Below are 14885 nucleotides of genomic sequence, written 5' to 3'. Positions count from 1 at the left end.
AAGTCCTTAACGACCCAAATTAAAGATAATTGTAATGTTTCGGCCAGAGATTTCGACACTAAATCACCGACAACAGGCTCTACCTATTCGAGGAGCATCCCCCACCTGGTAGAATCCAAGTTAAGTGAAGGTGACATAAGTGGTGCAGCGAGGATTCTTTTCAGCAGTGATGTGGTGGCACCTTGTTCTCCAGAAACACTTTCCGCTTTGGAGAGCAAACACCCTGCCCCATCCGATGACCTTTCTTTTCCTGACCCCCCTGACCCGGACACCCATACCCTCATTATTACAGGTCGACAATTGAGCACGGCAATAGGCTCCTTCAGGAGCGGTTCCGCAGGCGGCCTCGACGGCTTGAGTCCGCAACACCTTAAGGACCTTACCTGCCCAAGCGCCGGGAAGCTGGTGAGTCACTCTTGAAGGAGCTTACAGCCCTGGTCAACCTTATGCTCGCCGGCAAGGTGGACGAGGCCGTCATCGACGTCTTGTATGGAGCGAACCTCTGCGCCCTACGCAAGAGGGATGGCGGCATTCGTCCAATTGCCGTAGGGACTACTTACCGTCGCACGGTAGCCAAGATTTGCTGTAAATTTTGTAGTGAGGGTGTTTCGGAAAAATTTCAGCCCCTTCAGCTGGGTTACGGCTCAAGAGGGGGCTGCGAGGCTGCCGTGCACGCGTTATCGACCTATTTAAATTGTGGCAAAGGAGAGGTCATAATGAAGGTTGACATAAAGAATCCCTTTAATTCAGTCAATAGGGACACCTTGCTGGCAGAAACGAAAAAAGAGTTACCCCAAATTTACAGTTTTATTTGGCAATGCTACAGACATCCATCTAAATTACTATATCAGGACAACCTTCTGGAATCTTCTGTTGGCTGTCAGCAGGGTGACCCACTCGGGCCTGTGATTTTCAGTTTAGCCATAAACCCAATAATTCGGCAACTAAATTCGGAATTTAACGTTTGGTACCTTGATGACGGAACCTTGGGGGGCAAAGTAGATACAGTACTTGGTGATTTTTCTTTTCTCCAAAACAAATTTCAAGAAATAGGTCTAAATTTAAATTACTCCAAATGCGAACTTTTTGTACCGGACAATACTGACAGACAAGACACACTTTCAAAATTCAATGCAATAGCCCCGGATATTAAATTAATTGATAAGGACTCTCTTTGTCTCCTTGGTTCCCCAATATATGAAAATTCGTTTTCGAATTTTATTCAGGACAAAATACAAAATTTCAATCATATTTCGGAAAGGCTGCTCCAAATTAACATGCACTCAGCCATTACAATCATTAGATATTGTTGTTTTGGCCCAAAATTAACATACTATTTGCGCGCTTCCACTCTATGGAAGCACACAAACCTTTTGGAACAACTTGACAAAATTATCAGACACACATTATCATCAATTTTAAATGTGGCCCTAGACGACCGAGCCTGGCTTCAGGCTACTCTTCCCATTCGCATGGGAGGGCTTGGCGTCCGCAAAATTTCTAGTATAAGTTTACCGGCCTTTATATCCTCCGTCCGTGGTACTGAGAAATTGACCAGGAAAATTCTCCCTTCCACACTGGTCAATTGCGAGGTACCATGCCTGGCTGAGGCTGTAGAGGCTTGGAAAATCACCTGCCCGAATATTGATCTACCCGTCAACCCATCCTCTCAGAGACAGTGGGATGAGCCGCTCTGCAGAGCTACACGGAATAATCTGATTAATACGTCAATTTCTTCTGCAGAGCGAGCGCGCCTTCTGGCTGTGGGCGAATGGGAGTCGGGTTTATGGCTTCTGGCACTTCCGTCGTCAAACATAGGCACCTTGTTTGACGACACCACGTTCCGGCTTGCTGTTTGCTTGCGTTTGGGTGCTCCGTGCTGCTCTCCTCACCGCTGCCCATGTGGTGAAGCTGTCAGCAGCCTTGGACACCACGGCTTGTCATGTAGCCGCAGCGCCGGCCGTTCTGCACGGCATGCGAATATCAATGACATAATCCGTCGCGCTCTTGTTGCCGTCGGCGTTCCAGCCATATTAGAACCCAATGGTCTGGCACGCGACGATGGCAAGAGACCAGACGGTATGTCGTTGTTCCCGTGGAAGATGGGTAGGTCTTTAGTATGGGACGCGACCTGCGTCGATACTCTTGCACCATCTCACCTTCCTAGCTCGGCGCGATGTGCTGGTTCCGCTGCTGCGGCTGCAGAGGACCTCAAACGGCGCAAATATAGTACCCTGGTGGGTAACTATACCTTTGAGCCGTTTGGGGTTGAAACCCTCGGGCCGTGGGGTCCAAGTGCTCATCTCCTATATTAGGATATCGCTAAGCGACTTGCTGACACTTCAGGTGACCCAAGGGCTGGTTTTTATTTTGGCCAAAAAGTAAGCATTGCCATCCAACGTGGCAATGCTGCCAGCCTCTTGGGTACACTCCCGGTGGGCAGCGATGAGGAGCTTTTTGATGCAATTTTTTAAATATTTTTATTTATAGTAAGTGTATATATTAGGTAATAAGTTAGTTGTATGTTGTATATATATTTATTATTAAGTTATTGTAAAAAGTTATTTGTAAATAAATAATCTGATACTCACTATAAAAAATATTTACTTAACTTACATAACTTACTTTTAAAAAACATTAAAATCTTATCACAAACTATCAAACCACGAACCTCACCAATATTCACATAGTGACATCTACTGCTTATAACTTTTACTATTAAGAAGTTTAAGTACAACAGCGACATCTATGTATACCATGCCGACTGTCCAATGTATTACCACAGATTACTAAATAGTGTATATTACCTACACAGTGAAACTGTCATGGATTATTTTTGTGGTTCCTAGTATTACAGGTCTTTAACAGTATGTAATCATAAATATATTACAAAACAAGGACAAATTGCTGCCCAAATTGAAATTAATCGCGAATTCAGGCAGACATTTAGAAGACACAATTTAGAATGGAGATGAGAAAAATCTCTTTACTCAACTCTTTTATATTTTTAGATAATCTATAATAAAGATTTTATCTCAAAGCACTTATTATTTTACATATATTCTCAATATTTGATTATTATCCAACTATAAACTCGATATAAAAATGATAGCGGCTACTTTGACATTTTTTGTAATGGCAACATTTGATTACACAAAAATCTATAAAATATAAAAATAAAATATTTAAATCATATATTATAATGAAATGTATACAAATTATATGTTTGAAAAACAAAATTTCGCTAAAATATCTAAAATTAACCCTTTCTTAAAAAAACAATACTACGAATATGGATGACCTTTGCACGATAAAAAAAATAATTGAGTGGCTGGAGCGCCCTCTCGCGGGAATTTCTTCACGAAAATACATCGTGAATGTGGCGTGTGTTGTTTGGAATACTGTGAGTCGTAAATAAAAATGCTTTTGATGCATAACTAAATCTTGTTATAAGTGAACTTCGTGTGTGTTACAACATTAAACAATCAGGCGGCTTTCTGTGAATAACAAAATCTGGCGCTATAAAGTGATTTACTTTTGGTATTTTGTCATATGTTGCACGCCTGCCTTGGGATTTCAATGAAGACAAAAAAAAATAATCAGTAATTCCGATGCTTATTTGATAATGCTGTAAGTTTTATATTATTATTTATGATATATCTCACAAAGAATAGGTAGAAAGTTCAAGATTAACAATCGAAACTGTGTTTTTCTGCATTTATTATTGGCAGGTTACCTAAGTTAGTGTCAATCTTGGGGAATCGTAAATTCGTAACCATCATCGTCAACAGAATTTTGGCGATCAATGAAATGAAACACCATAACGTTGTGCAATATCACTTCTGTAGAGTATCATACTTGCAGAGAAATTGTTTCAACTGTAATATTTTTTTGTTACAGAAATAGACACAACCAGTCTTCCGGCACGTTATTGCGCTTTCTCGTGACAATGCGGTGCCTTATGTGCGAATACATTTTCTAAAATGTTCATGTCATTGATTCATGATGATGGTTGTTAGAGCTGAAACTGAATAATATCAGAATGAGTCACAATCTGGCTGGAATGCCATCCTACAGGCTGCCAGGCCCAGGACTAGGGCCTCCAGACTTCAAGCCTCCGATGGACACGCCGACACCGCCGGCGCCAGCACCAAGCAACCCTAAAAAGAGAAGGAAAACTTCAAATGCTAATAATGCATTAACACCCCCTCAACCTCCTCCCACGGCACAAGATCTTCTGCCTCCTCCTCTAACAGGATATGGAGACACTATTGTTGCTTCAAACCCCTTTGATGACTCTCCTTCCACCGTATCACATAATGGCCCCATGATGAGTCAGAATGGATCAATGATGAGTCAAAATGGTCCAATGGGAATGATGGGGCCAATGCATAGTATGGGTGGCCCACCAATGAGACTCATGAGCCCGCATGGAATGAACCCCATGAACCAGCAAATGCCTCCTAGAGGTGGAATCAGTCCGATGGGTAATATGAGTCCTATGGGACATATGGGTGGTATGTCACCTATGGGAGGCCCCAATATGAGTATGAGTAACCACAGTATGGGGCCAGGAATGGGCCCAACGTCTAGGTCAATGGGCAGTCCAATGAGTCCCATGAATTCTATGCCAATGGGTTCACCAATGTCATCTGGGCCTATGGGAAGCCCTATGAATATGGGGTCAATGGCAGGCAGTCACATGAGCAATAGTCCTATGGGGCCACCAATGCACAGTCCTCTCGGGGCTGGATCTATGAATGGACCAATGAATGGTCCCATGGGTGGTGGAGGACCAGGCATGAATGTCCCACGCATGAACGGACCAATGGGGCCTAGTTGCTCTAATGGTTCAATGGGACCTAGTAATTCAATAATGTCTTCTAATCCAATGCAAGGTGGTGGTATGGGACCTGGGCACTGTGGACCCATGAGACATGGAAGTCCAATGCCCTCAGGCATGGGAAGTGGACCAATGGGTGGCAATGGTCCAATGACATCTATGGGCCCAGGTCCCCCTTATTCTAGCAGTCATATGGGTCACGGAGGACCTATGGGTATGGGAGGAAATGGATCTATGGGAATGGGTCCTGGACCAGGAAATATGGGAAATTGTGGACCACTTGCTGGAATGAGTGGTATGGCAATGGGTGGTCCGGGAGGGCAAGGAGTCGGTCCAATGGGCCAGAGCATGGGTATGTTTGGACCTAAGCCTATGCCAGTGAGTGCTGGTAAAGTGTACCCACCTGACCAACCTATGGTGTTTAACCCTCAAAACCCTAATGCTCCACCCATATATCCATGTGGAGTTTGTCACAAAGAAGTACATGACAATGATCAAGCTATATTGTGTGAATCTGGATGCAACTTCTGGTTTCATAGGTATGTATTCTTTATGTAAAAATATCTCAATCATTTTCTGTGATTTTCTTAATCATAACTGTATGTAATAACAAAACATTAAATTAACATTTTATTACAATTTAAATGTTGATAAAAATCCCCAACTTTGTAGCTTTCTAACAAATGTACCTACTTACTTTATCAAGAATGTACAAATATGATATTCTGTTCAATTTTGTTTTTATAGCATCTTGATGATAGTAACAGTGATATAAATCATTCAAACAATTAATTTACATGTAAGAATGTGTTTTACTGATTAGTGAAACTGACGCATCACTGGTAAAACCAAATAAACTGCCAATATAATAAAAATAGCTTATCAAGGCTGTGCTTAAAAAAACATTGAGTGACACAGATAAATTAACTCTTTTATCAACTACATTTCAGGGGCTGCACAGGCCTAACGGAGCCAGCATTCCAGTTGCTGACGGCAGAAGTGTATGCGGAATGGGTGTGTGACAAGTGCCTGCACTCCAAGAATATACCTCTGGTGAAGTTCAAACCATAGCGATGCGCCGTGCCCCCCTCGCCTCCCCTCCTACCACCCATTTGAGTCAAAATCCCTTCCTAACATCACAACATATTTATTTCACTTCATCAAATGAGATGGACACTGTATGTGAACACAAGTATAGTATATAGGCTTGGGCATGAAGTCGGTCTGTCTGATCAACTTAAAAATTGGTCTGTTGGTTCCCTAGCTAAGAAAGATCTCATGTTGGATAGTTACATTAAATTAAGAAAACTAAAATGTATTGAAGACTTAATCAATTTTAATATTATGTTAAATCAATACACAATTTGATTGCTAGTAACTCCACAGAATAGTTGGTGAATAGGTTATTGATGAAAGTGCAGACGGTCCTGTTATGTCTAGTCTGTTATGATTGTCATTTTATTTATTTTTAACCTAAATCTAAGAAATTGTGGTTAATAAGCCTTGTATGGAATATATATAAAATGTGTTCCTCATAACGCATATCTGTTGAAGCAAATAAATGTTTAAGTATTGGTAGCACATAAATGGATACAGAACTCCAAAGTATAAGCAATAAAAATGGCTGCCCAAGAAGTTTTTGATGCCTGTTATGCGTGTTGCTTTAGTCTCTGTGCATATTGTAAATATTTTTTAGATAAATAAGTTATAAACATTCTCCGCCTTATGAAAATGGTGACCTAAATGTGTACATTCAATGTTGAATGTAGTGCACATCAGATCCGTTGTTAGGTCTTTTACATATTGTATTATTGTAGTCACACTCGAAGTTCTCTTGTTGACTATGGCAGCACAGTTTGTAAGACACCTTAGGCGATCCTAGTTTCACTATATTGATAATGATAATAATGTACTTATTATTTTGGTGCCCTAGTTTGCATGTAACATTACGCGCGTTATCTTTATGTACTTGTAAATATGATGAATCCATACGCTTTGTTAAGTATAAGGGTGTTAAATGTGTTTGTCAATTTTTTAACTTTTGGAGATTTTTTAAATAATAATTAACATGTAATATAAGCTATGTAAATATACAAGTAGCTTAATAGTGAACTGAGATTATACACCGGAGATGCTGGCTCCGAACTTGCGCGTGGTTGTGACGTCATGGGCTCGCGTACTCTGGATATCGCAGCTTGTTTTAATTTTAATTTACCGATTCATAATTTGGAGCCAGCACATACATATACCTATAAAGAATCTTTGTTTCAGTCATTTTATCAATTTTAATTATATTTAATCTATACTTTGGAAATCAATTGAAGATTCGCCCATACAAAGTGGATCAAAGATAATATACTGGCCCTTGTTTATTGGTAGGCTGATCAGCATACTACTTATCAACATTATAACAACAAACAAATATCTGGCTACATCATATAAGATAAAACGTGTAGAAAGTACAACTGCATGACGTGATTCATCTTACAAATGTTATCTTTCATTCACTCATATTCCATACCCTTATTTAGTTAAAAACCTACGACTGTTCTGTTTCTCATGTACACCTACATTTCTGTAGCCTCTAAAATTAATAATATACTTAATTTCTTCAGTGCACAACCAAATCAGCGCCAGTATCATTTTTACATAAATGTTAATTGCAGATAATGTCCGAATGCTCAAATATCTCCTGACTATTCCAGCCAGGTATATAACTATTTTTTATTTTAAAAGCTATTTTTTTCCAATGAAGAGATACCTTTTTTGGATGTATAAAAATCTTAATCATACTTTATGTTTTTTACAGTTAAAATCAATGTACTTATAAAAAATTACGAAAAATAAATCCTGCAGTCTTGTCAGGATATAACAAACTGAATCTGTTATCAGTATAAATAAAGTACATAATATATTTAAAATAATTCATTATGTTACACATGTGAAACTGTGTGAAGTACAAGTAGTCAAGTATGTACTTTTTAAATTGGCCATTACTTGGATATTAAATCGTTCATAATAACTTTACAATTTAGTTTTAGAACTTGGACACGCACTTAATCGTTGGATTACTTAGGTTGTGCGAAGCATGCAATACTTTCGTACAATTAAACTGTGTATTTATGTACGACAATGTATGTTAATTACTATTACATAGCTTATTAGTAAATTATTTTGATGATTTTTGTCTTAGCTCTGATTCTAGTGAGATACCATCAGTGAAAAATTAAAGAAATGTTAACCATCAATCTTATTTTTGTCATATTTTATCAGGAATCTTTGAAGTATATTTTTCAATTATTTAACGTTCAAAATACACAACACGTGTCATTTTACGTATGAAAAATATTACAGTGACAGTAATTTTTAGTTTTACTTAATTATTCGAAGTATTTGTGAATGTAGCAAAATTCATATTTTGTTTTTTCTTCTGTTGAATCTTGCTAAAGTAGTTAACAATTTCTTGATTTATTTTCACAACCATGACATTGAATTAAGTACAGCAGGTTTTATGAAATAAGCATACTTATAATTTTGTGGGAGATTCTAGGAATTTTATATTTTGAGAGATTTACATCTTATGTAAAAACATTTCTATTTCGTGCTTAAAATATTTTTGACGTTCTAAAACTATTGGTAATCGAGAGAAATACATAAGTATTTATAATTGTGTAAATATATTTAATATGACTCCACGAATAATTTCTGATAATTGTACAGTTACTTATAATTTAGGAATTTATATAAGATATTCGGCCATGAATGTAATAATAATTTTAATGCGGTGAGCACATCACAATAATTAGTTGACGAAGGGACTGCTGCTATTGTATATTAATTTCACTTGTAAATGTTACTTACGTGTTACACTACACTATACACGCATCGCAACAGTTGTGAATGTCAGAGTTGTAATTCAGAATATTTTATGAAGTCTAAAATAGAATATCAGTGGTCTTAAACTTGTGCATAGTTTATTTTGTATTATGTGAATAATAACAAGCAATAATAAAATTGTTATTGAGGAATTTTATTTCAATTACATATCTACCCCATACCATTTAACTACACAGTTTAGCATTAAAATAGTATTGAATTAGGTACTGAATTAATAAAAAATTACGTGATGGTTATAGCTCTCACGAATTGTTTTTAACTATGATAATTGATTTCAGTAGGTACCTAACAGCTTTCAATAAAAACCGCATCCAAATCGGTTCATTTGTTCTAGAGTTACGGTGCCACAGACAGACACACATCGCGGTCAAACTCAACAGGCTTCGATTCAGATTATTACCGACAAGCGACTTTACGAACCACATAAACTGATTTTGGTTAATTTCGCCATTGGAAGTATTTTCCACCAAATATTTGATTGCATCTCGGTGTTTTTTCTGGAGAGTTTGAAGAAATCAATCAATAAACGATCAAATGTTTACTGAACAAGAGCTGTTACTATTATACATATAAAAAGTACCTGAGTTGATCCAATTTTACTCAAAAGTGAGTCTTATTTGATTGAATTTCTATTCGAAACGCAGATTTTATAATATGAAAAGTATAATAGGTTGCTAAATCCTTCTAGGCAACCAATAAAAAGCATTTACACTAGTACCACAATGGCCGAAACAACAATAGCAAATTGAGAATAAATAAATAGCAAACCTTGGTTGAGTATCATTTTATTGACTGTAATGTCAGTATGGCATACATTTACACTAACACTATGTTATAAGAGTACCTACTCTTTACTAAAAATATTTGCATGAATATAACAAATAAATCTACTTTCAGTTAAAATTGTAAATTATTTTAAAATTAAAACATGACAACAAAAATGCATTGACCATACACAATAACTTTTTATACAAATAAAAACCAAGATATACCAAAAATTATAAAATTTAATCTAGAGATTATAATAATGGACAGATTACACTTAAATGATATTGGACAAGCCGTTATTAAAATATGTATTGGTAATGTAAAAAAACGAAGTCCATTTCAAAATCAGTCACTTGATATGTTTCAATATTTTGAAACTTTGTACTTTACTACAACATTTAACACAAGTACAGTACACACGAATTTCTCTCAGATTTCTTTAAAATTATAATAATAATACACTTTATTTACATGAAATTGGAATACATATAGCAAGTAACAGATGTAAACTTGGGGATAATATTTATTATGTTTAAAATACTGATTTTATGGCAGAATTGCACCATTGTATAGTTAAAAACTATTTGTGCCTATTAAGTCTTTAAAAGCAACATATACCTATAGAAATATAATTCAAATTTTAATTGAACTTTACAAGTATGAGTAATTAGCCATAATCGCTTCCAAACGTGGTTAATCCTCTACTCTGAATGGCATATAGAACTGCTGCATCTAAGAAATCACAATGATTGTCACCCTCAGCAGCAGCGTCAGTGGCTTCATCAGTAGCATCATCAGATGCCTCATCAGAATTATTTTGATTCTCATTGAGATAGTCAAATGATTCATCATTGTTGTCATCCTCGATTTCCATGTTGTTTTGGTTACGGAGATTCTCAGCAAGAAATTGATATGACAAACTGGCAGCACCCGGAATCATTGCAAAGTCATCTTTCTGGTCATCTGAATATGACCATGGCATTTCTAAGTCAGCTGAAGAAGTACCAAGATGACATGTGTGATTACGATTGACTGGGTTTTCATCATCTGAGTTAAAAGGAGATAAACATAATTCAATATTGTTAAACTGTTCATCTGTCGGAGATTCACGGAATTCATCAAAGTCTGGGTTTTGTAACCCATGTGCGGAAATAGCCATAAGTATCCCTTCATTTTCAACACTGTTGTCTGAAGGGAGGTTGTTAATAAAATCTGCTACATCAAGAGCCAGGGTCCTGGTGCTGTTATCTTCTGGCGGCACTGGGACATGTACCCAGGTATCCAAAACACGGTTTATAGTGTTGTCAACAACTCCTTTTGCCATCTGTGAAAATAATAATGAGTTGTAAGCACAAAACTTTTTAATCAAAATAGTAGTTTGATTCTTATTAAGTTCTTAGTTGATTTGATATTACAAATAATCTTATTTATATACCTGTCTGGCCTGCCATCTTGCTATGCATTGATCTTCTGTATAACACTGTGATGGAACCAATGACATAGGAACTGACTCCATTTCATCATCATCATTATAATTATAATCAGTCTGCAGAATATGTCTTGGCAGTGCTTCAACTCGAGAGCTTACATATCTTGGGTATTGAAAATTATCAGTTGCACTTGGGTTGAGATGAGAATTGTCAGGATCTGCCATAACAGAGTCTAAAGTATTGAAGTCTTGTTTCATTAAGTAATCACCCAGTCTCTCTAGGTTTTGTTCTGTACCTATGTTGTTACTACTTCCACTGCCTGAAGAACCAGCTACGGCAGGTGGATCGATAGATTCTGTAGTAGATGTTTTTGGTTGCCCACTTGTTTCATTCTTTAGGTGATATTTCCCTTTAACTTGCCACGCAAAACGTGCTTTCTTGAGTGGGCGCTCGGAACCATTCGATGCGTCGCCATTTTCTTGTCCTTTACTCGACGAACATCCAGCAGATTCGTCTAAGTTCATAACGAAAACTTAGAAAATCTGCACTTTTTTGCCTAATGTTTCATTAGTAAACAAACTGACATCACTAATTGCTAACATATGATTGACAAGTAGATAATTATACGATAACTACTGCTGTTAGCTTTCCTAATAATGAAGGGCGCTTATAAATTAAATCACACAAGAACTGTAGTCTACATGTATATTATAATGTTTATCATTATTATTGAAGTACTAATTTACAAGATTAATTACTATTGTTTTACTGTCATTGTCCAATATTGTATTAGAAAATTGTTAACAGCAGCCCACTATGTATTATAATCTGTGGTTCACACCGACTGATGTCGTCTCGAGAGCGTTTGCGAAAAGTTTGACCTCGACAACTTTCTCTATGTCGAAATACATACAGGAAGCTTTTTTGTTCACCATTTTTTTTCTAATTGTTGTTTAAGTTTTAAACTAAAAATGCTGATAATGAATCTAAAATATTGAATCCAATATTATCACACCCACTAGTGCCATTTTTTCACCAAAAGCATAGACTAACTTTTTCATGTTTAATCGTACACTCACAGGTAATCTATGGATTTCAAATACTACCCGCCAAAGTCAAATATTTCCGTCTAAGCAGCTTCAAATAGGTACGTTATTTATAAGAAAAAATACAAAGATTGCGCTTTCTTTATAATTGAATAATGTGCAATGACGTGAAGTAGTGTCAGTTTTATCGGAAAGAATGCGTAAAACAAATAAAAACTCACAGAACGATAATGTTTTATGCTTTATTATAATGATTAAAATACCTACATTTAAAGTACTCTAGTAAATGTATAAATCAAATACTATACTTACTTACTATATTGCTTATTATAGGTAAAGTAAGTGCCCTGTGTACTGGAAGGTACCAGTATCACATAACTCTCGACAAAACCCACTGTATCCACAAGCTAAGTACCTATATTTACTTAGTTGGCAAAAGTACAATGTGGGTAATAATATTAATTAAATTAATTTAATAAGGTAAATATTACTTATGGCCGTTTATTTAACCCAAATCAAACGTCAGTTAAGCCAAACCTGTGAAAAAAATATCACGTTTAAGAACCTTATGGTCTTAGATTTAAAGGAGCCCTCTATTCATAGTTAATGACCACACAAAGAGGGGAGGGCCACATTCCCGGCCACAATATTAACACGATCATTGTGGTCAGTCGCTCCCTAATCGTTGGTCCGACGTAACCCAAATATTTGACACCGTTTTGTATCCCAAGTTCAGTGATAAAATTGAAATAAAATCTGTGGAAAGGTGGGCGTCAACGATATGCAGGTGGGAATAAAATATAACATTATACAGTTTTATACAGGATCTTTGTATCAAGGTTTCGTAAAACGAAAAGTGGTATTCCCGATTTCACGTTCCTCGTGTTACTTACTAAAATATTGCGTGGTTGTTATTCAATCGGTACTAACGGAACTTTGTAATCATATTCATTTAAAAGCAAATCTGAGTGAGTCATCGACGCCGCCGCCGCCCGGGGTTCATGGCTTTAGAAATAAAATTAAGAAAAAAATACCGTTTCAATCCCTTTTGTTGTGGTTATCGTTGCAATAAAAGATGTAATGTCTATTATGTATTGTATAGTTCCCAATTTATTTCTCTTCATCCATTCGATTTTCTGAGAAATAAGAAAGCATTTGAACACTATTTGAATTTCAAAGAAATCTTTGATCGTAATCGACTTGCTCAAAAATCGTGTTTACCTAATAGGTACCTACGTCATAACTCGTAATTGTAACAAGTCTTCATTTTTTTAGTACGTAAATGTAAAAAAATAGGGTCCCACTGGCTATTAAAAATCTTCGTCACTGGACATTTTACCGGTGTCTCAAAAAGCCATAAACACAAAATAAAACCTGTCCTCAAAAAAACCGTTCCAAAAAGGCCTTTGTACCAACATAAACCTTTTTTACAGGTCGTCGTATTTTTAAGTGTCATCTGCGTGGGTTTAGTGGCCGGGTTGCATGTGCAAGCGGGACCTCAAATGACAGACGCGCAATTAGATCAGACCCTGGCTGATAAGAACACGATGCAGCGACACATCAAATGTGCACTCGGAGAGGGGCCTTGTGATCCCGTTGGCAGACGACTTAGAAGTGAGTTTTAATTTAGATAAGTACGGTAATAAAGGTTGTGTATGATTTTGGGGCGGATTCAGTTGTAGAAGGTAGTAGTAGGTGGTCTAACGCATTATTATGCTAGGGCATTTGTTAAATTAGGTACCCGATTTCTTTTGCATTCTAGTTCTGTACATGCCAGAATATTTGTGGCCAAGGCATTCTTGGTAAGATTTCAATCATTCCCAGGCTCGTACCTGGATAGTTTTCAAGAAAGTAACACGAAAATATCGGAATATGTTGGATTATATAAAGCAAAAACTAATACCCCTAACTTTCGATAACATTGTTCTTTGTTCTATCTGAACAATCTACTGTTTATTTAACTCTACACACACTGCGTCACGGGATCTTGTTAGACGGACGTATTGCTTCCAAGTACCATTTAAAGTATAGAATAAATATTTCAATATCAAATTAGTATATTATTTCTTTTAATCCCATACCTCCTATAGGTTATGGGCCCAGTGCGAAAAAGGACATTTAGTAGTGAGAACATTCAGTAGTGCGTAGTGACAGTAAAGTGCATAGTTGTAAATAAAAATAAAGTTGTGACAATGGAAAAAGTGAAAAGAAACATTAAGCCTTTTAATGGAGAAAAGTACAGTGTATGGAAATTTAGAATTCGTACACTGCTTTCAGAGTTAAACTTGCTCAGTGTTATTGACGAAGAAATTCCTGGAACGCGATCCGCTGAGTGGGAAAAGAATAATAAGGCAGCCAAAAGTATTATAGTCGAATATTTGGCGGACTCATATCTTAATTATATTAATGAAAATGGGACTGCTCAAGCAGTTTTAAACATTTTGACGCGATCTATGAAAGGAAAAGTGTAGCAACTCAATTAGCGCTGAGAAAACAATTATTGGGATTAAAATTAAAAGCCGATATACCCTTGATCAAACACTTCTCAACATTTGACGATCTGCTGACAGAATTATCAGCTGCTGGAGCTAAATTAGAGGAAACGGACAAAGTAGCTCATTTATTACTTACTCTCCCGAATACATATGATGGCGTTATCACTGCAATTGAGACACTATCTGAAGAAAATATCACTCTCGGTTTTGTAAAACTAGACTATTAGATCACGAAGTAAAATTAAAAACGAGAGTCGTGATACCAGTTTAAAGATACTCCATGTTGAAGAAAAATATAATAAAACAGATACAATCGCACAAAACAAAACTATTTGAAGAATACAACATTCAAGAAAACAAACAAACAAAAATTTGTGAAATGTCATTACTGTGGACGCAAAGGACA

General features: G+C 36.6%; 2 protein-coding genes and 1 long non-coding RNA gene across 3 annotated transcripts; 1 reads left to right on the top strand and 2 right to left on the bottom strand.

Moving 5' to 3' along the window:
- Window positions 1–3424: 3424 nt before the first annotated feature.
- Window positions 3425–8762, bottom strand: LOC126055791 (uncharacterized). The gene is made up of 2 exons (XR_007511648.2): window positions 8705–8762; window positions 3425–4160 (listed from the first exon to the last, which is right to left on the bottom strand). It is a non-coding gene; the product is annotated as an uncharacterized LOC126055791 (long non-coding RNA).
- LOC110370357 (protein pygopus) lies at window positions 4043–8871 on the top strand. The gene is made up of 2 exons (XM_021326107.3): window positions 4043–5382; window positions 5794–8871. The coding sequence occupies exons 1-2, from the start codon at window positions 4043–4045 to the stop codon at window positions 5912–5914; spliced, it is 1461 nt and encodes a 486-aa protein (XP_021181782.2). The 3' UTR covers window positions 5915–8871.
- Window positions 8872–9509: 638 nt separating this feature from the next.
- Window positions 9510–11798, bottom strand: LOC110370358 (uncharacterized). Its single transcript, XM_021326108.3, has 2 exons — window positions 10944–11798; window positions 9510–10832 (listed from the first exon to the last, which is right to left on the bottom strand). Exons 1-2 carry the CDS (start codon window positions 11460–11462, stop codon window positions 10176–10178), a joined length of 1176 nt encoding a protein of 391 aa, XP_021181783.3. The 5' UTR covers window positions 11463–11798; the 3' UTR covers window positions 9510–10175.
- Window positions 11799–14885: the final 3087 nt, after the last annotated feature.

This window comes from Helicoverpa armigera, chromosome 17 (genome assembly GCF_030705265.1).
Source record: "Helicoverpa armigera isolate CAAS_96S chromosome 17, ASM3070526v1, whole genome shotgun sequence".
Lineage (NCBI taxonomy): Eukaryota > Metazoa > Arthropoda > Insecta > Lepidoptera > Noctuidae > Helicoverpa > Helicoverpa armigera.
Note: the sequence above shows the minus strand (reverse complement) of the source record. Positions and strands in the feature narration are given on the sequence as shown.